The 26,658-nt window shown below is 48.6% G+C and overlaps 1 protein-coding gene across 16 annotated transcripts in view; it reads left to right on the top strand.

The window, feature by feature from the left end:
- The window catches only part of AFDN (afadin, adherens junction formation factor), a 1,598,291-nt gene that overhangs the window by 192,124 nt on the left and 1,379,509 nt on the right, over positions 1-26,658 (top strand). For all 16 annotated transcript variants that reach the window (XM_085611917.1, XM_085611916.1, XM_085611915.1 and 13 more), the window contains exon 4: positions 1,746-1,906. In XM_085611917.1, the coding sequence (XP_085468043.1) occupies positions 1,746-1,906 (161 nt within the window). The remainder of the gene's footprint in view (positions 1-1,745; positions 1,907-26,658) is intronic.

The raw sequence follows: 26,658 nt of genomic DNA, 5'->3' as shown, positions 1-26,658 counted from the left end.
CCTCCATCTGAACCTATCAAGTCTTCAACGCCGTGCATGGAGATTAAGGGGAGGCCAGTTGACAGCCTGCGACCTGACTCCCGAAGTCTGTAACATCATCTTGGCAGCCAGGCATTGCACCACCAAGATGATTTACGCCTTCCTTTGGAAAAAATGTGCGGCATTGTGTGCAGAAAAAGTCATTGATCCAGTTTCTGCAGTTCTACTCTTCATTATTTTCCTTGCTCAGCAGGGCTCTGCTGTGGCCACTTTTAAGGGATAAGTGTCTGCTCTTTCTCACTTTTTAGAGCTGCCTGACCAACATTTTCTGCTCACATTCTCTTTTGTACATCGTTTTCAAAAAGGTCATTTTCATCTCTGTCCTCCTTCATTTATCATGCCTCACTGAGACCTTAACCTTGTGTTAACTTTCTTGATGTGTGCTCTTTTCAAGCCTCTCCATAACTGTCCACTTGGCTTCTGACGATTAAAACAGCTTTCCTTGTGGCTATTACATCTACCTGTAGAGTAAGTGAGCTGCAGGTCTTGTTTTCTACTTATCATTCTGTCCTGACAAAGTGGTGCTTCACACAATGGCCTCCTTTCTACCGAAAGTGGTTACCTCATTTCATGTAGGCCAATCCATCACACTGCCTACCTATTACGCTCCGCCACATCCCTCTAAGGAAGAAGAGATCCCCCCTTAAGAAGAGGATCGACTTCACCGTCTGGACCCCAAAAGAGCGTTGTCGTTCTACCTTGACCGCCTACGAGAATTCCGGTTGGACGACCAACTCTTCAAGGGGTATGTTGGTGTGAAGAAACACAGGGCTGAGCAGAAGTGGACAGTGTCCAGACGGGTCATGCTCTGCATTAAAATCTGCTGCGCATTGACCTAGAATCCACCTCCAGAAGGTTTGCGAGCTCATTCCAACAGAGCTAAAGCTGCAACCTCTGCATTAGCTCGCAGAGTTCTAGTCCTGGACATCTGCTAGGCAGCAAAGTGGGCTTCCCTGCACATGTTCATCATCCATTACTGTCTGGATGGGCATGTCCATAGAGATGATCACTTTGCCTGTTCGGTCATGCAGGACTTTCTCATGTTAAATTGGTCCACAGACTCCCCACCAAGGATGATATTGCCTGGGTCTCTATTCAAATGTAAGGAATCTGCGGCTAGAGTCTCTATCATATCAACAAATTACTTTCCTTCAGTAATGCCTTATCTGGCATAGATTATCTAGCCACAGATTCCTTACTGACCCACCCATCCTCCCCGCTCTGCAAACGGATTTCTCGGAATCGGGCTGATCCCGTGCATGATCCAGTTTTTCACCACCATTGGTCAGTGTTCTTAATGGCTCCACTCTTCTGGTGTGGGCAGTCGTGAAAATAAACTGACCTCCTCGTACCTGGCTGGCGTCTATATAGGTCCTGAGGACATCACATCCAGCGTGGACGCTGCCGCCGACACATGCAGAGATGAAAGACGCCACTTACTGGTGTACTGCTCGTGAAAAATCTTCCGGATCCAATCTTTTGCCAGGGAGAGTCAAAGATAAGGGATCTGCAGCTAGAGTTAGTCTCTTCCAGACAAGGCATTACCGTTCTGCAGGAATATTTATTTGGGCGTTGTAATTTACCTTTTGTTTAATCTTTTTGCGCACACTTTTCTGGATAAGCACGCTATACATCCTCTGTGTTAATTCTCTTTTGAAAACCTATAAGCATACCAATGTTGATCTTTTTTCTAATATTGTTTTCAGAAGGTTCAAAGCAATGGTCCAGAGAAACTGGAAAAAGAGGGTGTGATCCAGAACTTCAAGCGGACACTGTCAAAGAAGGAAAAGAAGGAAAAAAAGAGACGGGAGAAAGAGGCATTAAAACAAACCACAGATAATGAAGACCGGTCTTCTCATGAGGAAGTGTAAGGATAGTTTGGACGACTTACTTTGTTTCATTGCCACCAAAAACTTTTTATTTATTATTTGTGATCAGTCGCATGCATTAACTGTGGATGTCTGATTAGTATAGTTACTCTAGTTGTATTGGTTTCAAATTCATCATCACCCCAGGCAGTGTAATAGGACCACTAATGTAAATGGTTGTCAGCTTTTTCATATATTTACATTAAACCTCTTCAGCAGAAGCTGTAAAGGGACTCTTCATTAACACCCAGGTTTGATTGAACACATGCTTTGGAACTTAACATAGCTTGAGGAAGAATCTTTATGGGGTGTCTGTGTGACTTAATGACCTTGCATTTGAGCCCTACAACTATGAGGAGCAGTGCACACTGGGATCACGAACAGTTGCTGTCACTCAAAATTAGAGGTATCAAAAGTGATTGCTTTCTGTGATGTCAGTGAAAATAAGAGTGAAAAAAGTAGATCGAAAAACAAGTGTATTTTTGGTTTTGAGAGGTTTTTCAATTTATAGATCTTGCCTGAGACGGCACGCCTGCGCTGTTGCTTGTGACTATCTTTTGTTTCTTAAAAAAATAATCTAAAAAGGAGTTTTTAGCCACACACTACTTACCATTGCTTGGCTTCATCGTCTTTGCCATTGCCTTGCTTCACATTGGTCAGTGTGTGCTAGTTTCACATCCTCTTCCTGTGTTTATCCCTTCTCTGGAGCATGGACCAAGTACTGATAATTTCTTGGCTGCTCCTGGTTGCACCCCACCCCTCCCCTCATTGTTGCTTCCATCCCATCACTCCCACTTCCTGTCGTTGTAGCTTGTGTTTTTAGGCACGAGGAGATTAAGTGGTTCGGCAGATGCCTGTCTTGCATTTCTAAAGTACTCAGAGAAGTGGGGCGAGAGTACTACTGGATCCAGCTAATGTTGCCTATTGACAAAAGGCGAGTGTTGATTGTTAATAGGTGCTGTTATAGGAACAAATGAGAATAGGAAACTTTTGGCTATTAAGTGCAGTGAAACGCTAATTTTCATTACGTGTGCACAAGTTGATGTGAACATGTGCTCGTCTTAGAGCAGTATCTCTGCCCCGAAAGTGCCTTGTTAATGCCAGACTGAATGAGATGCAGGTGGTGCACAATAGAATGGTGCTGGCAGCAGTAAGAGTCCCTTACCCCTTGTTTCATTATTGTAGTCTGTCTGTCTAGCCTAGTTTTTTGTGTCTCTGTGTTGCATACTGTAAAGGTGAGAATGTCGGCTACTCCTCCTAACCCATTATAATGTTTCATGGGATGCTCTGAACATTTATCTTAGAAATTACAATAAGCAAGAAATAAATGGGGACGAGTCGGATGAGGTCAGTGTTAGTGATCTGCAAAGAAGCTTTAACATAATAAAATATTTGTTTCATTATTTCACTCAAACGACATGCGGTGCCCATTGTACTGTTAAAACACCCAACGACACAGAACTAATGCTGTCAAGTGAGTCAGTGAACACATTGATGTAGTACAAAATAAGCGAACAAAATCCCTTTCAGCTGTCTCAAAGACTGAAAAGTCGTTAAAAAACTGGCTTACAGTTGACCAATTTCATCTCATTTTAGATCAAGCCTACCAGACAGCAGGGCTGTCTGGTTGCCGAAGAGTTCTTAGAGACATGCTGAAAGCTGATTTAGGAAAGTAGTCCGTCTATTGCTTATTGTTTTTTTTTGTTGATATTGCTTTTTGTTTTGCTTGTTTACCTCCTCTGACTGGCTGCTTCTGTTCCTCTTCTAGTGTCTATTTTTCGGGAACTACTTTTTCTTTTTTTGTGAAGTACTCCATGAGAGTGCATATGTATTCCAGCTGTGTGTCTCCTATATTTTCCCACCTCTGCCACACTTGTGTTTCTCCTTCTCTGCTTATGTACTTCTCCCCCTGCTTGCTTTTTTGCTTGGGTGCTTCTGACCCTCTCCTAGATCTGTGTTACGTATTTTCTTGTCCTTTGAATTCCTTTCCTCCCAACAACAACAGCACAGGAGGCTGTTACAAACATTCTTTGTGTAGGCTAATGGAAGAGAAGAACTTCAATTCTTTAATGCAATGGAAGAAGTAAGAAGATGGCTTCTAAATTTGTAGAGATTGCATACCAGGGTCATATTTTCCACGCAGTGGCACAATAACACAATGTAATTTTCCTATTTCATTGAAACCGCACAGGAGCTCCTGCATGGCTTTTGCATCGCCACCAAAATCGCAGGTATGCACTCGGCGGTGCCAGTCTTGCATCTGTCACAATGAAAGATGTCCTCGCTATCGTAACAAAGTTTCAATTCTATTAAGGACACGGAGGTGAGGATTATGCTGTACTTTCTTCACTTCATTAACAGCAGCCATTCGAGAAACAACCAACAGACTTCATTCCCCACAACCCTTGGGGAAAAAGTCACACTTCAAATTTCAATAGTGTCCAATTAGCTGAAGCCAGGGCATCTCCACAGTCCCTTGTTGCTGTCGCCGCCTCCTCTTTTTCCTGCAGATGGATAGTGACTCCCTTAATTCTGCTTCGACCTATCAGATTGTAGGGAAAAGCAACAGAGATGTATGAACCCATGTCTGGATGATACTTACAGAACATAGTCATCCGGATCATCACATATGAAGCAAGTCATCTCTACAAATCTAATTTCACACAGCATAATGTAGACCCACTAATACATAGTTCTCTCGTTTTTAGGGAGGGAATATGCAAAACTGGGAGGGGTTAATCCTCACATCTGTGCCCTTAATAGAATTTAAACTTTCTGTTCAATAGCTAGAAATTTTTTCATTTTTTGTCAGCACTGGAGTCGAGGATTGCACTGGTTTAAAGCTTATCCACAACCAGCAGGGGACTGCTTTGAAATAGTACCTCTTAAATGTAGAGTCTGAAGACCAGTCCGCTGTGTTGAGGATATCCTGCAGACTGCCTCTGAGGGAGAGCGCCTTTGACGCCATAGCCCCTCTGACGGAGTGAGCACCAAACAGTTTGGTATCTATGCCTGCTTACATGGCCCATTGAACCCATCTGGCGAAGGTAGATGAAGAGACTGACCGGAATGTTTTCCTTAGGGCTAATAATAGATGTCTATGTGGGCGGACGACCCCCGTCCTAGCTTCATTACTTTATGCACAACACACAGTTTTGGGGAATCTGGGAAGGAAGGATAAGTAACCCAACAAGAATTACACTTTGTACATCGTGAAATTCTGGAAAGTGACCCCGTCCAAAGCTCTGTTATCTGAAACCTGCAGACATGAGATCCAACAGAGGAGAGTGGCTAGCTTAGCCAAAAGCTCTTTTTGCAAGAGGTACTTGTTGGATTGTCAAGATAAGAACACCTTAAGGACCTTGTTTAAATCCCACAGGATGGAATATCTGGGTTCTAAGGGAGAGGCAGATGCCTCTCAAAAGTTTCCGCACTAGATGGTCCCAGACTGGCCGGTAAATGACTGGCCCACCGAGATTGCCGATCTGAAGGTATTGATAGACCTATATGCAAGTCCCTGTGACGCCGAAGAGGCAAGGAAATTCAAGATGTGGACAATGTCTGTCCCCTTGGGATCCAGATGGTGTTTGACACAAGCCAGCCATCTAGACCACGATGATTTATAGCGCTTCATGGATTTGATGGCCCCTGCTCTGGAGAGGAGTGATGCAGCTTGTCGCGAAAGGCCCAGGACTTTCTAACGCTTCCTGTAATCCTCCAGGCCATGACAGAAACCCTTGTAGGACTAGATATTGGGGATTCCCAGCTGTATCCTTGAAGAGATCTGGAAATAGGGATAGAAGAATTGGAAAATCCCAAGAAAGTTCCAGTCGAACTGGATACCAGACTTGCGATTTCCAGGTCGGGGTCACTAGGAAAATGTCCGCCTCCTGTCTGTGTACTTGAGCCGAGAGGCGCATGATCATCATGAATGAAGGGAAGGCATAGCCCCATTTGGACTGCTAGTCATGGATCAAGGCATCCGTGACCGCTGCTTCTGGGTCCGGACAACCAGCTGTAGTACCTTGGGAATTGGTGGTCCAAAAGTGATGCAAAGAGATCCACCGTGAGCAGGCCCCATCTGTCGTGAAGGGCCTGGAACATCAAGAAGTGAAAACGCCAGAGGCTTGCATCCTGAAGGTGATGAGAATGCCAATCTGCCACCTGATTGGTATCCCCTATGAGATGTTCTGCCATCACGGGGACCTGATTCTCGAGTCAATAATCCCAAAAGCATGGGCCAGATCAGAGAGGTTCCTAGAGCGGGTACCTCAGAGGTGATTTATGTAGCACACTGCTGCCACGCTGTCCATCTTGAGAAGGACACAGCACTGCTCCCGGTCCTTGGTCCAGCACCAAACTGCAAATGACACTGCCAAGAGTTCGAGGTGCATGGATCTTTTTTGAGATGTCCACCTTCCTCCTGTGGAGAATTCTCCACATCTCAACCAACTTTTCCTGGTTAATGATGAATCATTGCTAGAGTCCAAGGAAACTGATCCATGAAAAGAATGTCGTCAGGGTAGATGATTAGATGGACGCCCTGAGAAATTCCACCACAAAATGCCTCACTTTGGTGAGACACCACCAGGCAGACGACAGACTAAAGGGGAGTGTGGTGAGTTCAAACGTATCCCCTACCACTGAAACTGGAAAAAGCGGAGGTGAGGAGGGAAAATTGGGATGGTTAAGTAGGCGTACTTATAGTCGAGATGTACCATTCAGTTGTTGGGCTGGATGAGGTCCCGGAGTAGATCGATACCTTCCATCTTGAAGTGTCGGTAGACTAACCATTGGTTGAACTCCTTCAAGTTGATTACAAGCCGTTGGCCTCCGTCGTGTTTGTCCACTATAAAGGGATTGCTGAAAACCATTGGGTGTAGGAGCATCTGCACTATCGCCCCTTTTCACAGAAGTTCCGCTACCTCCATATCCACCAGCTCGGCCTGTGCGGTAGAGTAGACCAAAGGGATAGGTGGCTTCTCTTGCAAGGGGCAGCCGTAGAACTCTGTGTAGAAGCTCTGTACTGTTTGAAGGACCCAGGCATTGGAGGCAAGGGCCTCACAATTGTGGATGAACCCCTGAGCCTGCCCCCCAGACTCTGTAGAGGAAACAGATGAACACTCACCTGGATTGGTTCCTTGATTGCCACTGCCTCGCTGTCCACCTCTTCGGCCCCGGTGACGGGGGTGGCCTATGGTAAGATAAAAGTTTTCAAAATTGGAGGCATTCAAGTATTGGCCTCTCCTATTGCTATCCTCTGCCAGAGGCTGGATGCTGCTCAAGGCCTGCCATCCCGTAGGGCCGAATTCTGGGGATTAACTGAGAGTGGTCCAAAAAGGCCCGCTTCAGCCTGTCAAATGCACCCACAGGGTGGCAAAGGGTCATGCTTGCGCTTGTGAAGCGGTGCGGGTGGTTCAGGCCTTCCTGGAGGTAAAATGGGTCCAAGCCCTAGATAGTATTCCCTCCCAGGGAGAGGTTTAAAGCAGTGCTCGGTGTACTGCAATAGTTTCCTCTCCAGGGTGGCCACGGCCTGCAAGACCGCTTTGAAAATGGAGTCGTCCATGACCTTGCAGAAATGGTCGTTTATGGAGAGGTAGGTCCTGCTATCCTCCTCCATGTATGTCTCCTCAACATCACTCATCCCATGTTCAGGCAGGCAGAAAGATTAGGGAAAGGTAGGTTCCTAGCTAGTACCAGAGGGTTTATGTATAGGGTGGGGGTCTCCCAGCTATAGAATGAAACCCAGAGGGCCAATTACAGGGAAGAAGGCCCTGCGGACACTGCACACCCATTGCAATCTATGAGGCAGGTGGCCTTACCTGTACCGGTGTTGACATATGCTGTCTTGATGCGCTAAGTGTTGAAGAAATATACAAACCCTTATTAAGGCGAAATGGGGCAGAGAACCCGACCGGCCGCCCAATACTCCTGACACTGATAGTGGGCACCAGCATGGGGCAGCGGGACCCGCCATGCGCGTCATGAAGGCGACTTCCTCTAGTGGTCGGAGGACCACGCCGCACTGGGTTCAGGTGCTGCAGCGCGCTAGTGTGAGGAAAATAAGACAATAACCAAGAAATAGGGCAAAAGGCCAGACGCACTTAACTCGGCTGCTGGAGCAGTGAAGAAAGGCGGCGACAGCAACAAGGGACTATGTAGATGCCCTGGCTTCAGTTGTATTAAAGTTGGAACTATGACTTTTTCAATTATGGCTGTGAGAAATGAAATCTGTTAGTTGTTTCTCTGATGGCTGCTGTTAATAAAGTGAAGAAAGTTCAGCGTAATCCTCTCCTCCGGTCCTAACAAAGAAGCTAAAATACTGAGCGCAAGAACGCTTGAAGGTGCAGAATATCCTGTCCCAGATTTTAAAAGCTTGGCATAAGATGCATGTGCCTTTTATTTCAAGTAGGCTCCATGTGTAGCAAAACTTGGAATTCCTGCCAAGAATAAGAAATTAACTTGCATTTATGAGTTGTTTTTTCGGCTACTCTCAAACGAGTTTTGTTTGTATGTTGATGGACTTCAGAAGAGCGGTGCCAATCCTCGCAGCACAGCCTCGTGCTTCTCGAGAAGCAAATTGTGCTCCCAGTGTGGCTGCTGTCAGCATGGCTAAAAGTTAGTGGCGTAGATGAGAGTGGCGTGGAGTGTCGTAAAATGGAATGGCAAAGAGTGGAGTCGTGTGTAGTGAAGTGCCATAGTGTCGTGTTTTGGAGTGACGGCGAGTGCAGTGGCGTTGAGTAGAGTGGCATAGAGTGCAATGTCATTTGAGTGGTGTAGAGTAGAATATAGTGACGTGGAGTGGCATAGAGTGCAGTCGCGTAGAGTAGAATACAGTGGATTGGTGTAGAGTGGACTGGTGTAAAGTATTTGGTGCAGAGTGCAGCGGCATAGAGTGCAGCGGCATAGAGTACAGCGGCATAGAGTGCAGCGGCATAGAGTGCAGCGGCATAGAGTGCAGCGGCATAGAGTGCATTCAATCAACAAGAAAACAATAATTAACTAAACTAAAAGAATATTTATTTTCATTGTTTACCACAAAGAATGCAAACCTCAAAACATTGGTTAAAGTAATTAAGCAATGGGGGAGGAAATTAGTTTAGCACGGTCATTGCAACCCCACCGCCCTCTGTTGTCTGCTTGCAATTTCAGCCTGCCCTCATTTGTCAGCTTGACTTCCCCAGGCCCTCTTTCCCGCCCTCTGTTGTAAGCTCACTTGCTCAACTCCTCCCCTTTTCCCTCATTTGTCAGCTTGCTGACCTACCTCTAACCGGTTTACATCCCCAGCCCCTCACTCCATTATCGATTTGCCTCACCCGCCCACCATCCATTGTCCATTTGTCTCCCCAACCTCTTCCACCCACCCTCCTGTTTGCCCACAACCCCACCTGCCCACTTTCTGCTGTCTGTGTGGTTTCCCATTGTCTCTTGCATGTCGCCCCCCCGCCCTCCCCATGTTACTTTGCCACATGGTAGCACTTTACAAACAATATATATATATTTTCAGCATGACTAAAAATCGTTGCCAAAGGCAATAGCTCTCATAGACCGGACCGATTAACTTTGCCAATGCTTGTTAAATAATGTTTAGTACCAGATACTTATCGTTTCTAACTTTGGTCAATCAAGGAATTGAAGCCCAGAAAGATTACGCCATCCTCTCAGTATCCAACTATGTTGTCAAGTGAAGTACAGGCATTAATACAGAACTTTTCGTGTTCTGTTGGCTGGTGACCACTAGATTACTTCCCCATCTACATCACAGTGGTGGATACTGGTCTGAAAATATGCGTCCAGTTTTAAGGAAATAGATGGAAAAAGGTTGTGAATTTTAGGGAAGAGAACTAAATCTTAAACATGTCCATCCTAAAGCAAAAGTGAGTGGGGGGTGAATAGTAGGATGATTCAAATCACTCACTCAGAGAGAGTTGAACATAGCAAGCATTTTGTAGTGGGAGAGACCTTAAGTAAGTGGATGAAGAGTGATTTATTTCATGCATATCTTGTTACATTCAGACAAGCATTGACAAAGCCAATAGGTCTCACCTATGCAAGTTTACTTTCTCCACGTCTTTTAGCCATGTTGTACTGCAGCGTGCCTGCTCTGCAACATGGCTGAAGGTTAGAAAAAAAAGCACAATGACGTGGAGAGCACTCACCAGAGTGGCAGTGATCCATTTTATTAGTATGGCATTATCCTCTGTCTTTTCAGAAAAAAGACTATAGGAACAAAATGACAGTACATTTTCTCATGAAACGTAAACCAACAAGAAATCGCTTTTTAATGGGGCAGAATTGTGAGTCAAAAGTTGAAGGTGCAGGGCAAAACACAAATTAAGCAATAATAATAATAGCAATGATAAATGGCATTCATAAATGGATGCGAAGGCTGCAATCAAATTAAAGCTGTCTAAAGTTGTCAAAAGCGAGAAGGATCATGGCATGACTGCAATATATGAAACTCACAAATATATACTAGGCATTAAAGGAAAAAACCTCACTAGTCTATCTTACCTTTGAAGTTCGCCGTGTTGGGCCCCCGCATGAAGACATCACCAAAAAGGCCATGCAGGGCAGAAAGAGCAGCGCCATCTGCATTCATGTAGCATCTTGAAACCCGTTGGTTTGACTTTTGGGTGCTTTTTTTCCTGGCGGAACGGGAGGAAGCAAACAACGAAGGGAAAGGGGGTGGGGGTCAGGGGAGCAGGCAGACAGGGCAAGTAACAGTGGTGGAGTGGGGAAGACCAAACAAGCAGCAACATATGAGGTATTGGGTTTGGGGCCAGCAACATTGTCGGGGGTAGTAGGAAGGGAGGTGCAAATAGAAGGAAAAAACATACCTCTGAAAGAGGCAAGCAGTGGAAGGACACTGGGCAAGAGAAGTAGTACCTGGGCCATGCTCCAGTGCAGAGACCTACACATAAAGAGGAGCTGAAGCTGGTACTCACTGACCAAAGAGAGGCAAAGAAATGAGTGAACATAAAGCCAACCAATGGGAAGCAATTGGCAGACTCTAATGTCGCTGTAAGAAAGAAAAATGTCTCACAAGCAACAGCGCATGTGTTGTCTCAAGCTAGACCTAAAAGGGCGTGGAGGGTAGGGTGAAGTTGGGGCAAACTGTTAAAAAGGTGAAGGTACACACCAAACATCCCAATGGACATAAAACAAATGAGAGGGGCCAAAATGATTTAAGGGCGCGAGGATGAAAGCTAGAGAATGTTTAGGTAAGGGGTGGGATATATCCTGCCTGAGGGGAAACAGCCTTTACCTCACTGCCTTTATCATGCAGGTAAGTTTTTATTTTTTTAATTGGCATACTTCTTACGATATTTGAAAAAAGTGAGTTTAGGATTTATGGATTGGTAGAGGTAAAGGGAGGTAAGTGTGATTTTATTGCCCTTGGGTGGGTCGAGGTAATTTTGATTTTAGGACTTACGATACATAGAGGTGTAAAGGAAGGTTTTCCAAGGTTCTGGTGGGTAGAGGGAGGCAATGGTTATTTTAGGCTTATGAGGTGGATAGATGTAAATGGATATAAGGGTGACTTTAGGGTTAATCAGTGGCTAGAGCTGAGGGAGGTAAGGGTGATTTTAGGGTATAGGGGTGTGCATGTCCGTTTTGGTGGTGTTTTCATGAGGGGCCAACATGGAGCTCGGATTTAGGATTATTAAGGTGCTTGATTTTTTTTCTTAAGGCAGAGAATTATCCCATACTGATAAAATGGAACACTGCCCATTGCAATCAACGCTGGCCATGTCATAGCATTTTGTTTATTTGTTTAACTTTTAGCCATGCTGCACAGCAGCCGTATTGCTGTATAACATGGCTAAAAGAAATTGAGAAAGTCAGTAATCTATCCCATAGGCGAAACCTGTTGGCTTTACCAATACTAGTTGTGAGTTTCTGCTCCCTTTTGTAGTTCAGGGTGCCGCTCGTACAAATATTTCTCCGATATATTAGACTCGGCTGTTGTTGTCCTGGTGAATTGTGGCAATGTGATTATTATGTCTTTGTTCTTCAGCATTTGAAATCTCATACATATTTGAGATATGAACCAGAGGACAGTTGTAAATGTTGCCAGTCTTTTTCCAGCACGTTTCCTTCACAAGCATTCCCTAACTCTAATCCTCTTGCATATATTAATGTTATATTCCTCTGCAGTGAGTTGGGTATTTAGCAGAATACTGAACTGCTTTGCCTTTTTTCCAAGTGTAGAGAGATTGGTTTATACAGTGTCTGTTTTCTTATTTGAGGTGAGTTTGTGCCACAGAAAGTGGTTGTCAAAAACCATATTGCCCTGTAAATGCTTTTCACCATTTGCCAGCCCTTTATCGGCAGGCTTATGAGTGCACTGATATCGTTCCCAACAACCGTTTTACCTCTCCAAAACCATTGTAGAGCATTCCCTAACATTTTTGGGACTTCAAAAGCTAAAGTTGTGTACTTTTCCCCAAGGGCTATTAATGATTGGTGTCTGTTGTGTTTAGAATACTACCAAGTATATTATTTTTACACACCTGGTGTACTATTTAATCAGTGCTGCTCTTCCAAAAGAAGAGCGAGTACTAAAAAATATGTCAATTGAAGATTTATTATTTGTGATGAAAAATTAGCGGCCAACACATGAGTTTCTCTAAAGACCATGCCTCGGAGTTATGTCATTTCAACATATAGTCGTTTCTCTCCTCTCGAGCAAATTGATTGACTGCACACACAGAGGCTAGTCTCCGCACAGGCCGTGTGAAAGAGCCCGGGAGGTTACTACAACAGGCGTCTAGGGCCTCCCTATTGCCCCCGGCTTCCACATGTATGGCACAGTTACTGTAAATACAAGCAGCAAAGAAACTACTAGCCAGGCCTCAATCAGTTGTGATCCAAGTGTGTCTCCCAGAGAGGACGCGAAAGGGCAACAGTGCCTGTTGTCTGTTCTGGAATGTAGCCGGACTCGCGTCCAGGGTGAGAAATTAGGTCTGGCTTGACTTTATAAATGGCCATGATATTATCTGTCTTTAAGAGGCCTGGGTTCGCTATAAGCTAAACATAGACAGCTTCATACCCATTGATACACCAGCCGTTAATATCAACAACCCTGGACAATAAAGTCTGCTCCTTCAACCGGGACTCCCCGCATTTTCAATTTATTAATGTCATATATCAAGTAAATGTCGCACTTATTATTGTAAATTTTTAGAACAATTTTATTTCTGCTAATACTGAAATAGCGGCTAGTCTTAAAACTTCATTTGGCAAACACATCATGGAGCTGAATACTAATTACATAATATTATGGGGTGGAGATTTTAAGTGTAGACCCTGTACTTTGTCACAAGATTTTGCATGCACCTATATGGAAGAATCACCGAGGTTCATTGTCATTTTGAACATACCCCCTGCGGTAACATTTTTTTTTTTATAACCAATTTTATTGAATTTTATAGGCAACAAACAGAACAAATCAACACTGTGACGTGTTAGACATTTCAGCACAATCGCAGAGTTTTCCCCGGTGAGTATAGGGACAGATAGACTCGAACCTGCTCCCCCAACCATCGTCCGTGACCATTCAGTCCAGTAAGTTATACCATTCGCCCCATACCTGCCCGTGTTTGGCCAGTCAGCCTCACGCCTCTTTAACAGATCTTTCTTGAACGGCGCACCAGTCGACCCTCTTGCGCTATTTGTCAAGAGAGGGACCCTTGAGTCTTCCTAGGCCGCTGCAGTGTCTCTCTTGCCACCATTGTTGCTGTCTCCAAGAATAGCTTATCAGTACGGGAACCACTGAGCCCATCCATCACTCCCAGGAAAAGGGGAGGAGGACTAAGGAGGACTAAGGGGGACAGTCCAACCTGGTACACCACTCAGTTCAACTACAATCTACTAGCTGGAGAGGATAGTGCAAGACCAAACCATATGGTAGAAGTCAGCTGGTTCCAACCCACACTGAGGACATTTAGGGGATGAGAGGAAGCCCGCTTTCTGAAGCTTATGGGAGTAAGATATGCACAGTGAAGATAGTAAATTTGAATGAGACGGAGCCTGGCTGACATGGTTAACACCCTGGGGGCCATCAGTGCATCCCTCCAGTCTTCCTCCTCTAACGGGCCATCCCCCTGTTCCCATCTGTGCCTAAGGGGATCTAGAGTGGACTGGGTATTGTTTATCAGTGATTGGTAGATTTGAGATATTACCCCCCCCCCCCCCCCCCCCTCCCCCCGGTTCCCCATGATGAGCTTAGCTTCCATAGGGCTAACTTCGGGGTCTTTGGAGCTATCGGGAATTTGGGAAGTCAAGACATAACTGATGCTGTAAACCAACTAGCTTAACAGCTACAGTCAATCCGTGATCTAAACAAGATTTAATTAAATACATTTCCAGGTTGCTAAGTTCCAAACTTCTATGTGAAACACACAGTCAATTTTTTTTTTTATATAAAAATAAATCATGCAATCTGAAAGGGAATGCTGTGTAAAAGATTTTTATTATTATTGGCAAAGACCATTTTTTATGCGAAAATATTGGACAATTTACCACAAACAATTAGCCAAATCACACTGTTCGTGCATATATTTAAAAACATTTGTCAATTTCTAAACATTTTGATAAAATACTTTGTTAAAAACGAAAGAACTGTCGACTGGTACTGGTGTTAAGGTGTTTCATCACCTCCTTCAGGACAATAGTTCAGTTTAAAAATCTAAACAAACAATAGAAAAAACGATATTTGAGATAAAAGTACAAACTAGAGAACATTCCCTTTGTACCATTTTAGCAACGTAGAAACCCAATCCTTATATACTGATTCACGGTTATTCACAATATCTGATAATATTGTTAGTTTTTATTGGGGCATTCAATAAACTGCACCATACAACATTAAGCCACACAGTAAACCTGGCCCTTTGTTCGCACTTAAAAGTGGACATAATTACGGCATACCTTTAATCGTAATACTGAAGCCCCTTAATTGTATTATTGGGCTTTCAGAGGAGATCAACCTCCCAAGTCGTCTTTTCTAATTTTCGAGGACACTGTAGTTGATTCGGAAAAGGGAGCATAATAACACTCTAATCTAAACCACTAATCATTCCGTGTTATTTTATACGTAATGGATAAACAAGATTCTAGATTTTATAAACCCACCTATACGGTCTGTGTTTCTTAATTGCAAAGACATGTATTGCTGGATTATAGTACACCTGCGCAGTATTAATGCTGCATATGGTTCTGCAAGAGATATGGTAGAATTTTAAAAGTATGTTCACCCTGTGTGTGATCAACCACACCAAATAAAATACATGGTCCCACCTGTGCGGTCTACTGTTGCTATATAAGGAAGTACTGTTGACTACACTGTAACAAAAATACCTCAACTTCAAAATTTATTATGTAAGGGTTTTCTACACAGTTGACCTTAATGGAGCTATTTACAATCTCTCACCTGGATTGGCGTTTATTAGAGTGCAAAACACAGTTAGTCGTTTCGCAAAATCCAGGTGGGTAAGCTTTTTGTCTATGATAAAAAAAAATATATATAAATCAACTTTTACTGTAGAAAACATTTTTATTTAATATACAGTATGGAAAATGCAAAGTTGATTTTGAAGTATACCTTATGATGCAGACATAATGGCTTCCCTGTCTTTATTTAGGAACTCTGTTACCTCCAACTAGTGAGCCGACCACATAAATCTATTAGATTTTAAAGGAAAATGAAGGGATGAGTGTTAATACATCCTTTTATTTTTCCTTTGTACCTCCCCATTTAATATTGAGGACTGTCCATTCTACCACAGGGACTCTGTGATTACAACTAATTGATGATTAAAATTATTGTAACCCTGGCTGGTGACAAATACACCAATTTTAAATACTTTACTTTCCCATAATGTATCTCCTGTTTGAATATAGAGTACATCTATGATTTATCTTAAGGCTGCCTATCCCCCCTGGTTCGAGCGGGTAGCTTACCTTTAAAAGCAGAAAAGGTTGCTACCGTCCTTATGGCTGTCCTTCCGTCAAGGTTGCACAACAGGGCTTTCTCTGGGCCTCTTTTTAAGCCCTTATGCTAGCGTCGCTGCTTTCTGACGCCATATCGTAACTGCATGCACCTGTGCTAACATGCCGCAGATGCCGCAATTACATCCCTTGTATGGGTTAAAAACAGAGCCGCCATCTTATAATGTGGAAATTCTTCGTATTAGCCGAGATTGACACATCAATAAACCGTTTTTTAGTTTAAATGTTTTTATTAGCATTTTGAAAAACCGAAAACATTTCAACGCTATAGGCAGTGAAGAGCAAGAGATCGCATCATAAATACAAATTTGTAATGGGGAAAGAGCATAATGCTCGCAGTGTTTGTTGTACAAACTTATCGCTGTCATAGCAAGAAAAACATTGCATTGCGAAATACACCGCCTTCTGTGTAAAACCGAGAACTTAAACACTTCCCCCCCACCCCGTCCGATACCCCTTGTGCCCCTAGCTGTCCAGATCATGTCACACCCCATATACAGCGTCCTTTACATAGTTGAGGAAGGTTGCGGTATTGGCCCCAGGTCTGTTAAGCGCAACACCCTCCGGTATTTGGGCTGGATTACTTCATTGAATTCGGCTAGGAAAAGTTTTTAAAATGGGCACCTTATTTTCTGGAATGTGGCCTCCGAGCCGCTCAGAGTGGCCGAAATGCATTCCATTCCGAAGACGTGCCATATGTGATGAAGCCACCCCACATATGTTGGAGGAGTAGTTGTCCCCCAATGCATCAAGATGTTCTGTAAAGCTGCACCCAATGCTAGCCCCATTTGGTGCCCTCTCATGCCCTTCAAGGGAAATGTAATGGATTGGGGAAGGCCAAGAATCACATACACCGGGAGCCTCAGGATTTCGGTATCAAAGAGTTCATCTATCTCGTCTAGGATTTTAGACCAATAGGAAGACAGTGCCGGGCAGCCCCATAGAATGTGAAGCAGGGTTTCCTCGTTGGCACAGCGCTGCCAGCAGTTGGGACTCCTGTTTTGGTTGCCTCTATGGAGGCGTGCAGGTGTTGGATACCAATAAGTCGCTATTTTCATAGCCGTTTCGATACTGGATACATTTCGGGCAGTGTGCTTCGCTTTATAATAAATGCTGTCCCAGTCCTTCCTAGTGAGGTCACCTCCCAATTCCTTCCCCCATCGCTTCTGACTCCGTTGTTTGAGAGTGGGGGCCATCGCAAATCATATCGTACATTTCAGATATCAACCCTTTGTCAGTAAGCATGGTGATTAGCCATTTTTCATATTTGGTCAGTTTGCGGCACCCCCTGTTCCCTTCTCCAAGGTTGAAGGACCCAGTGTCTCAACTGCAAATAACTCAATCTCCCCGACTCAGGGATCCCATACTCCTTCTTCAGTTGGGGAAACGATAGCACTCCTGAAAGATCAAATAGATGACCCACTGAGCGGCACGAGGTGTCACGCCATTCCCCAAATGATTTGTCGGCCATTCCTGGGGTGAATTCACTATTGCCAAACAGGGGGGTTAACAGGGATGCAAAGGTTGTGAGTTCCTTGGCAGTTACCACCCCGTCCCAGACCACCATTACTGACTTGGTGACCGGCGAGCCCATCAGGCCCTGTGGTCGTTGTGACTTCCGTAAAAAGGAGATCTTCCATAACTGGATACCCGCCACTGCTCTGTCCTGAAATAGCCACCGCTTTTTGGATTCCGGCCTTGGCCACTCCACCAGGTACCATAACTGAGCCGCTTTATAATAACTAAAGAGGTCCGGGATCCCAAGGCCCCCATTTTTGGGGCGCATTTACCCCAGAGCCTTACTCATCCTCATCTTGTCCTTGCCCACACAAATTGATTGATACTGCGTTGCAGTGAGGCAAGGACTCCAGCGGGGGGCAGAACCGGCAAGGTATGAAACAGGTAGAGCGCTCGTGAAAGTAGGGACATTTTGACTGCCATTACCCGCCCGAGAAGGGAGAGGCAGTGGTTGCTCCAGACGCCTAGGTCTTTCACAGCTTGTCACGACAGCCTAACATAGTTCAGCTGAGCTGTGCGTTGAACCGTAGCTGCTAAGTCTAGACCCAAGTAGGGAATAGTGTCTGCAACCTTTATGCCGGCCAGCCAGTCACCCGTGGGAGCTGATGGGGGCGTAGCTGGGCCGAGATTCAATGCCTTGGATTTACCCACAATGACCCAGAAGCCGGACACCTGCTGAATGCTTCCAACTCCTCAAGGAAGGCAGGAAGAGAGAGCCTGGGTTCCGTCAAAGCCGCTAATACATCATCTGCATAGAGGCTGATGGGATGTGCCTCCCTCTCATCTCAAAGGGGATCCCCTTGATTCTAGGGTTATCCCGAACCCGTTGCGCCAGAGGCTGTATGTAAAGAGCGAACAGTAACTGGGACAACGGGCACCCCTGCCAGGTTACCCTTTGAATAGCAAAGAGAGCAGAGGAGATGCCGTTGATTCGGATGCAAGCCTTAGGTTTAACGTAGCAGCAGCCCACCCAGTCCCTGAACCTCTCGCCCAAGCCAAATATCTAAAAGAAACACGTTAGTTAGATTCCTCACCTTAGAATATCCCCAGGCGTCAGACTGGATCCGGAAGATTTTTTCGTCCTCAATACCCCTTGCGCGTCGCTAGGCGTTGTCTGCGGCTCCGCGTCCGTCGTCGGCGTCGTGCGCCGGGATGACGTCGTCGGAGTACTTAGACGCCGCCCTCGCGCGCTGACGTCAGTTCTTCTTTTTTCCGCGCCAGTAAGCGCAGATCCGGGAGAGCTACCCCTTTTAGTCTTTTTTTACTAAGGTTTTTGATCCTTTTTGATCTTGTCTCGACTCCGGTGCCGGTAGGATGCCTGGTTTCGAAGCCTGTGCTGACTGTAACCGCTTGATGTCAGTTACGGATCATCACCGCCGGTGCCTTTACTGTTTGGGCCTCGACCACGACGCGGAGTCGTGTTCGGACTGCAAAGCCCTGACCTCGAAGGCTAGACGGGAGCGGTCCCGTAAGCTCCTCGAGGTTCGACACTCTGCTCCGCGCCCCTCTCGATCCCGGTCCAGTAGGAGGTCCAAGGATCGCTCGCGGAGCCGCAGCCGAAGTCATCATCGCTCGTCTGGCTCCAAGTCTTCGGATAAGTCGAAGCACTCCAAGAAGTCCAAGAGGCGACACAGCTCTTCGGACTCCCCTCGCCGGTCGCGCGACTCGGCCGAGGGTCAGGGTGGTTCCACCCCCGCGGCTCCAGCGGAGCCGCAGGCGCCGCGCAAGTCCCCATACCCGCCGGTCCCTGGGACTGACGCGACGCCGGCGGAAGTCAGTGCCTTCCTCTCGGCCATGAGGAGCCTGGCTCCGCCGTCGACGCCCGCTGGCGCGCCTTCAGTCCCCGCGGACCCGACTGGACAACCTTGCATGCCGGCGGCTCCGGCCCCGGCGCCGTCGACGGCTCCGGCCCCGACGCCGCAGGTCCACGAGGGACTCGCCCCCGAGTCCCCGTCGACGCCGGTCGACCTCGTCACGCCTCCTCCGCCGGCGTCGACACCGGTTCCACCTCCGATGCCGGCTCCGCTCGGCGTCGAGCCCCAGTTCAGCCCCGCTCCGGATCCGGCGCCGTTGCGGCGTCGATGGACGCCGCGTACGGCGCCGTTAGACATAATGTGTCTCTATCGTCCGGCTCCGCTCCTTCCTCCTGTTTACCAGGACTCTGATGACGGGGGCGAATGGGAGGGGTCCGAGGATCCTATGGCCGTTCAGGCTCAGCTGTCACAGGACTGGGCAGATGAACTGGGGGAGGCCAGAGGTCTGGATACCTCACCAGACACTGGATTCATCTCTCCTCCGACTGTGGCTTCGGAGGAGGGTGCTGCTTTCTCTGTGGTGCTGCGCAAGGCGGCCGCAGCCCTTGGGCTCGAGCTGCCTGCCGTGGCTGTGAGGACTAACGGCCTCACTGAGGTGCTTCAGTCTGCAGCAAGCTCCACTGAGCCTCTGCTGCAATTCAATGAGGCCCTCATTGACGTTCTGCAGGGCACCTGGTCCAAGCCCTCCACAGTTCCTCCTGTGGACAGGAACGTCGCCAGGCGCCACCGCTCTGCTCCGGGCGACCCCAGTTTTCTGTCCCAACACCCCACCCCCGAGAGCCTGGTTATCCAGGCTTCTACCTCCCAATCCTCCTTCCCGACCGCTCCGCCGCACCGGGATTCCAAGAGACTGGAACAGTTTGGCAAAAAGCTGTTCTCCTCCCTTAGTTTGGGTCTGCGTTCCTTGAACACCGCCTGTCTTTTGGACCGTTATTCCCACTCTCTGTGGGATACGGTGGAGGACGTGCTGCCCCTGTGCCCGGAGGAGGCCCAGACACGATTTACCCAGGCTCTGGCCGATGGGAGGGATGCAGCACGACATGCAATCCGATGTGGGCTTGACACTACGGACTCGCTGGGTAGGGCGATTTCTACCACGGTGGCGCTTAGACGTCACGCCTGGCTGCGGTCCACGTCCTTTTCGGGGGATGTCCAGAGCACACTCATGGACATGCCCTTTGATGGCACTCGCCTTTTTGGTGAGAAAGCGGACAGTGCGCTGAATTGCTTTAAGGACTCCCGGGCTACGGCCAAGTCCTTGGGCCTCTCGGCCCCGCGGTCGCAAACTTCCGCATTTCGCCCCTTTCGTGGCCAAGGAAGGGGTGCCTCCTCACGTCCGCCTAGCCACCAGCCGCAGAACCAACCTGCGCGCGTGGTTTCCGCCGAGGCGGTTCTGGAGGACGACGCGGTCAGCCCACATCCACCCCGGCAGCTTCCGCCTCCAAGCCTTCCTAGTCCGAGCTTTGCGGCCCATTCCTCGCCAGTGGGCGGCAGAGTTCGCCATCACCTGCTCCACTGGCGTACCATCAATTCGGACAGGTGGGTGCTGCAAATCGTCCGAAGGGGCTACTCCCTCCCCTTCGAGACGACCCCTCCAGCCATGCCACCGCAGGACCACCGTATCTCGGAGGATCATTTGAATCTTCTGCGAGAGGAAGTTTCGGCCCTCTTGGCCAAAGAGGCCGTCGAGCGCGTTCCGAGCCCAGAAGTAGGTCGTGGTTGTTATTCTCACTACTTTCTGGTTCCCAAGAAGGGCAAGGGGGGCCTACGCCCTATCTTGGACCTCCGGAACGTCAATGCCTTCCTCTGGAAGGAACGGTTCAAAATGTTGACTTTGGCTCAGGTTCTAGCTGCCCTAGACCCTGGAGACTGGATGGTAGCGTTGGACTTGCAGGACGCTCATTTCCACATCCCCGTCCTGCCGGCCCACCGGCGTTACCTGCGGTTCACGGTGGGCCAGGAGCACTTTCAGTTCACCGTGCTCCCCTTCGGCCTCACCAGTGCCCCTCGGGTGTTCACGAAAGTGATGGCGGTGGTCGCAGCTCATCTGCGCAGATTCGGGGTTCCAGTCTTCCCCTATCTCGACGACTGGTTGTTGAAGGCGGGCTCGCCCCAGGCAGTCGTCTCCCACCTCCAGACTACGGCGGATCTCCTGCATTTGCTGGGGTTTTCCATCAACGTGCCGAAGTCACACCTGAGTCCCTCCCAGAAGCTCCTCTTCATCGGAGCGGTTCTCGATTCGGCGCAGTTCCGGGCTTATCCTCCGGAACAGCGGGTCCGGGATATACAGGCCCTGATTCCCATCTTTCGGCCTCTATCCTGGGTTTCGGTTAGGCTAGTGTTGCGGCTTCTGGGGCTGATGGCCTCCTGCATCCTACTAGTGCATCACGCCAGGCGGCGCATGCGGACTCTGCAGTGGGACCTGAAGTTTCAGTGGGCCCAGCATCACGGCAACCTGTCCGACCATGTCTTGATCTCGGAGGGCACTGCGCAGCAGTTGCAGTGGTGGCTCACGGACCGCGATTGGGTCACGGGCAAGAGCCTCTCCCTACCCCTACCGGAGCATGTCGTAGTGATGGATGCGTCCCTCCTGGGATGGGGTGGCCATATGGGAGAGGCGGAGATCAGAGGCCTCTGGTCTCCAGTGGAGTCTCGCCTCCACATCAACTTGTTGGAGCTGAGAGCGATCCGACTTGCACTGAAAGCCTTCCTTCCCTCTGTCCGGGGAAGTGTCGTGCAGGTGTTCACGGACAACACCGCCGCCATGTGGTATTGCAACAAACAGGGCGGGGTGGGGTCGTGGACCCTTTGTCAGGAGGCTCTCCGCCTCTGGACATGGCTGGAACACCAGGGCGTCACCCTAGTGGTTCAACATCTGGCGGGCTCTCTGAACGCCAGAGCAGACGAACTCAGCCGCCGGTGCATGATGGATCACGAATGGCGTCTGAACTCGGACGTGGCGCAAGGTCTCTTTCAGCAGTGGGGAGAGCCTTGGTTAGATCTATTCGCCACCGAAGAGAACGCGCAATGTCAGCGGTTCTGCGCGTTGGAATTTCCAAGGCGGCACTCGCTCGGCGACGCTTTTCGTCACGAGTGGAGTTGCGGTCTGTTGTACGCCTTTCCGCCTATACCACTTCTGCCCAGAGTGCTGAAGAAGATCAGGCGCGACCGGGCCCAAGTCGTCTTGGTGGCTCCGGACTGGGCACGAAGGTACTGGTATCCCGAGCTACTCAGTATGTTGACCGATCCTCCGATACGTCTGCCCCTTCGGGAGGATCTTCTGTTGCAGCAGCAGGGGACGGTCCTCCACCCGAACCTGTCCAGCCTCCACCTCCATGCATGGAGATTGAGCGGCGGCAGTTGATGCCATTTGACTTGCCTCCTGAAGTCTGTGATATCATTCTGGCAGCCAGGCGTCCCTCCACAAAGACGGTATACGCCTGCTGGTGGAACAAATTTGTGGCATGGTGCACAGCAAAGGCTGTGGATCCCCTTTCCGCCCCTCTTTCTGAGGTTCTCCTCTTGCTTCTTTCTTTGGCCCAGCAGGGCTCTGCCTTGGGCACCTTGAAAGGTTATCTTGCTGCCATCTCTGCCTTCTTGCGGCTTCCTGATCAGCCTTCTCTTTTCAAGTCCCCTGTAGTTACACGCTTTCTAAAAGGCATTACTCACACGTTCCCTCCTGTCCCTTTTGTAATGCCTCAGTGGGACTTGAATCTTGTTCTCACATTTCTAATGTGCGCTCCCTTTGAGCCTCTTCATAATTGTCCTCTTCGTCTGCTGACGCTTAAGACTGCTTTTCTGGTATCCATCACCTCGGCTAGACGGGTGAGTGAGCTCCAGACTTTATCATCAAACCCTCCTTTTCTCTCTGTTCATCCGGACAAGGTTGTCCTTCGGCCTCGTCCCTCCTTTCTACCGAAAGTGGTGACCCCCTTTCACCTTGGGCAGTCTGTCACCTTGCCCACCTTCTTTCCGCCTCCGCATCCTTCCAAAGAGGAAGAGAGGCTCCACCGTCTGGACCCAAAACGTGCGCTCTCCTTTTATCTGGACCGCACAAAGCAGTTCCGGGTGGACGACCAACTTTTCGTTGGATACGTGGGTGCTAAGAAGGGGAAAGCTGTGCACAAACGGACCATCTCTCGGTGGGACGTTTTGTGCATCAAAATTTGTTATTCCTTGGCAAAAAAGGACCCTCCTGTTGGGCTGCGCGCCCATTCTACTCGGGCCACAGCGGCTACTACTGCTTTGGGACGGGGTGTCCCTTTGCAGGACATCTGTAAGGCGGCAACGTGGGCTTCGCTACACACGTTTGCCAGGCATTATTGCCTTGACAGCCAAGTCCGGAGGGATGGCTTCTTTGGCCGTTCTGTCCTCCAGGACTTTCTGGTGTGATCTTGGTTCGCAGACCCACCACCGGGGATGGTATTGCTTGGGTATCTATTCTAAGGTGAGGAATCTAACTAACGTGTTTCTTTCAGATGAACAAGTTACTTACCTTCGGTAACTATGTATCTGTAAGAAACATTAGTTAGTTAGATTCCTCACTGACCCACCCATCCTCCCCGTTCTGCGAACTGACATCTAGGGTTAAGGTTATCCTTTTCAGGCCCCTAGATTTTATTTTTGGCACCAGTGTCTGTCTCTTGCATGGCTCTGCGTTCCTGGCGCGGAAAGCTATGTACAAGAACTGACGTCAGCGCGCGAGGGCGGCGTCTAAGTACTCCGATGTCATCCCGGCGCACGACGCCGACGACGGACGCGGAGCCGCAGACGACGCCTAGCGACGCGCAAGGGGTATTGCTGCCGAAAAATCTTCCGGATCCAGTCTGACGCCTGGGGATATTCTAAGGTGAGGAATCTAACTAACTAATGTTTCTTACAGATACATCGTTACCCAAGGTAAGTAACTTGTTCTTCGCCATCGTGTCCCCCAGGATCACCCAGTCCACCCGATCAAACGCTTTCTTAGCGTCGATCGTCAACAGGAGGGCATCCATTTGCGTTTGGTGAGCCTTGTCCACGAGATGGAGTATTCTATTTGTGTTATCACTGCATTGTCGGGAGTGGATGAACCCCGCCTGGTCGGGTTCTATTAAGGTTGGCATATGGGGGCTCAGGCGTGCCGCTATGATTCCCGTAAAGATTTTAAAATCTACATTAAGTAGAGAGATCAGGCGGTGCGAGCTGCATTGTTGCTTGTCCTTCCCTGGTTTAGGCAAGACCACTATCGCTGCAGCAAGCATGGTGTCCGGGATCTGGGTAGGGCCTCCAAAGGCGTTAAAAAGCCTAGTTAAGATCGGTGCTAGGAGGGAGCAAACATTTTTTATAGAAGAGGGAAGGGAACCCGTCCGGGCCTGGTGATTTAAGCACTTTCAAGCGTGAGATTGCTGCTATGACCTCTTCAATGCGAATGGAAGCATCCAGAGACGCCGCTTGAGATGGGGACATTGTGGACATAGTGACGGATTGGAGGTAGGCTGCGGTATGACAGCCAGGCTGGGTGTCCGCTGTGTAAAGCTTCTCATGAAAATCGCGGAACGCTTGGGCTATTTCAGCATCCCCTCTAACTTCACCCCCACCATCCCTCTGTATCGAGGATACCTGTGTGCGTTGTCTTTGGGCCCGTAGACGGTTCGCCAGAAGCCGACTAGTGCGGTCCACCCAATATAGTAAGAATACTTTAGGCAGACCGACGCGTGCTCCGCTTTATCCAAATCTAGGGCGGCTAGCTGTGCCCTGGCCGCCTTCAATTGACTCCAGACCCTAGGGTCCCCAGTCCTGCTGTGAACCCGTTCGAGCTCCTGTACCTGTGCCGATAAATTGGATCTCAACTCTTTGCGCGCTCTGTTGTGGGCCGCTGCGATCGATATTATCTCACCCCGGACCACCGCTTTTAGTGCCTCTCACAGTGTCGTAACTGCAATGTCTGGGGTGTCGTTTATTACGAGGTAGTCCTTAATAATTTTAAGAAGTTGCTGTTCCACCTCCTTGTTATAGAGCATGTATTCTTTGTCTCCAAATCCCAGATCGGTGGGCTCGCGGGGGCAGTAGTACCTGCACCGTCAAGGCGTTGTGATTGGACAAGGCCATAGGTTCAATGCATGTTGCCTCCACCGCAGTGTTTACCTCCCCAGTCCCCAGAAAGTAGTCTAATCAGGCATGGGACTTGTGGGCATGGGAGTAGAATGTGTATTGTTTCGAGGTGGGATGGGCTGTCCTCTAGATGTCTGTCAGGCCCATTTCTCCCAGCCATGCCTTTCCATCTCTCAAACTCCCCCCCCCCCCGGAAATAAGACGCGTGTGACCTGTCCATACTGGAGTCCATGACTATGTTTAGACCCCCCCACCCCACCAGTGTCATGTGGTGATGCGGTGCTAGAGCGTCCGCCAGGGCAGTTAGGAGGAAAGACTCCTGGCTGGAATTAGGGGCATACACAGAGCTGACCACTAAGAGCTGGTCACCAAATTGAAGTGTATAAACCAATAACCTCCCCCTGAGTTCTGCTACTTTCTCCTTCACCTCCCCCTTGCAACGCCTAGAGATGAGAATGGCTACCCCCGCCTTTTTCTCCCCAAGTGAGGAGAAGTATTGGTCAGGAAAGGCCCTTGAGCGCATGCGGTGGTGGTCTTTGGGGAGAAGGTGCATCCCTTGAAGGAGACACACATCAGCCTCTACGTTCTCCGGATAGGACAGGACTGCACGCCTCTTCACTGGGTTGTTAAGCCCCTTCACATTGATTGTAAGTATTTTCACTGTCACCATGGGTAAAGCAGGGGCAAATGGCACAATCTAAGCTGGGCGTGGGGTGTTGGCTGGGCTCCTCTTCTAGTGGGGTAGGTTTGTATAGAGGGTTGACGCAAGCACTGGAGTAGGGACCCTGCCATGGAGAGGTCAGGGACCTCCAGTGAGTCATACAACAGTGGATTACGGGTATCGGATCTTGCTCCTCTCCCCCCCCCCCCCCCTCCCTCCCCCCCCCCCCCCCCCTCCCCCCTAACTCCAACAATGAAAACCACACAGTGTTCAGAAGTCGCAGTACTTGACCGCGCCTCCTCGGTGAAGCAGTCTGTAGGGTGCATCTGTGGCCGACGGTAATTCCCCCTCCCCGCGCCCCCCGGCACCGCTATAGTTCATTTATCTGACCCCCGCTCAGTTCAAACATTAGCCCCTAAGCCTGAGTCCGCAGTCAGAGTGGCCAGCACAGCTCGGCGTTCTGTGCTCCGTCATCTCAGGATTCGGTTTCGAGGGGGTCCCCGACCGCCTCCTGCCCCCGACTCTGTGCCACTTCTCTCGCTGGCTGTTCCTGCCCTTACTCGGGGACTCCTCCGATGAGGGCTGGTCGATGCCCAGGACTTGGCACGCTTCTTGCAGGGATCGAATTTGTCGTAATTTGCTGTCCCAT

This window comes from Triturus cristatus, chromosome 6 (genome assembly GCF_964204655.1).
Source record: "Triturus cristatus chromosome 6, aTriCri1.1, whole genome shotgun sequence".
Taxonomy (NCBI): Eukaryota; Metazoa; Chordata; class Amphibia; order Caudata; family Salamandridae; genus Triturus; species Triturus cristatus.
This window is presented reverse-complemented; position numbering and strand designations above follow the sequence as displayed.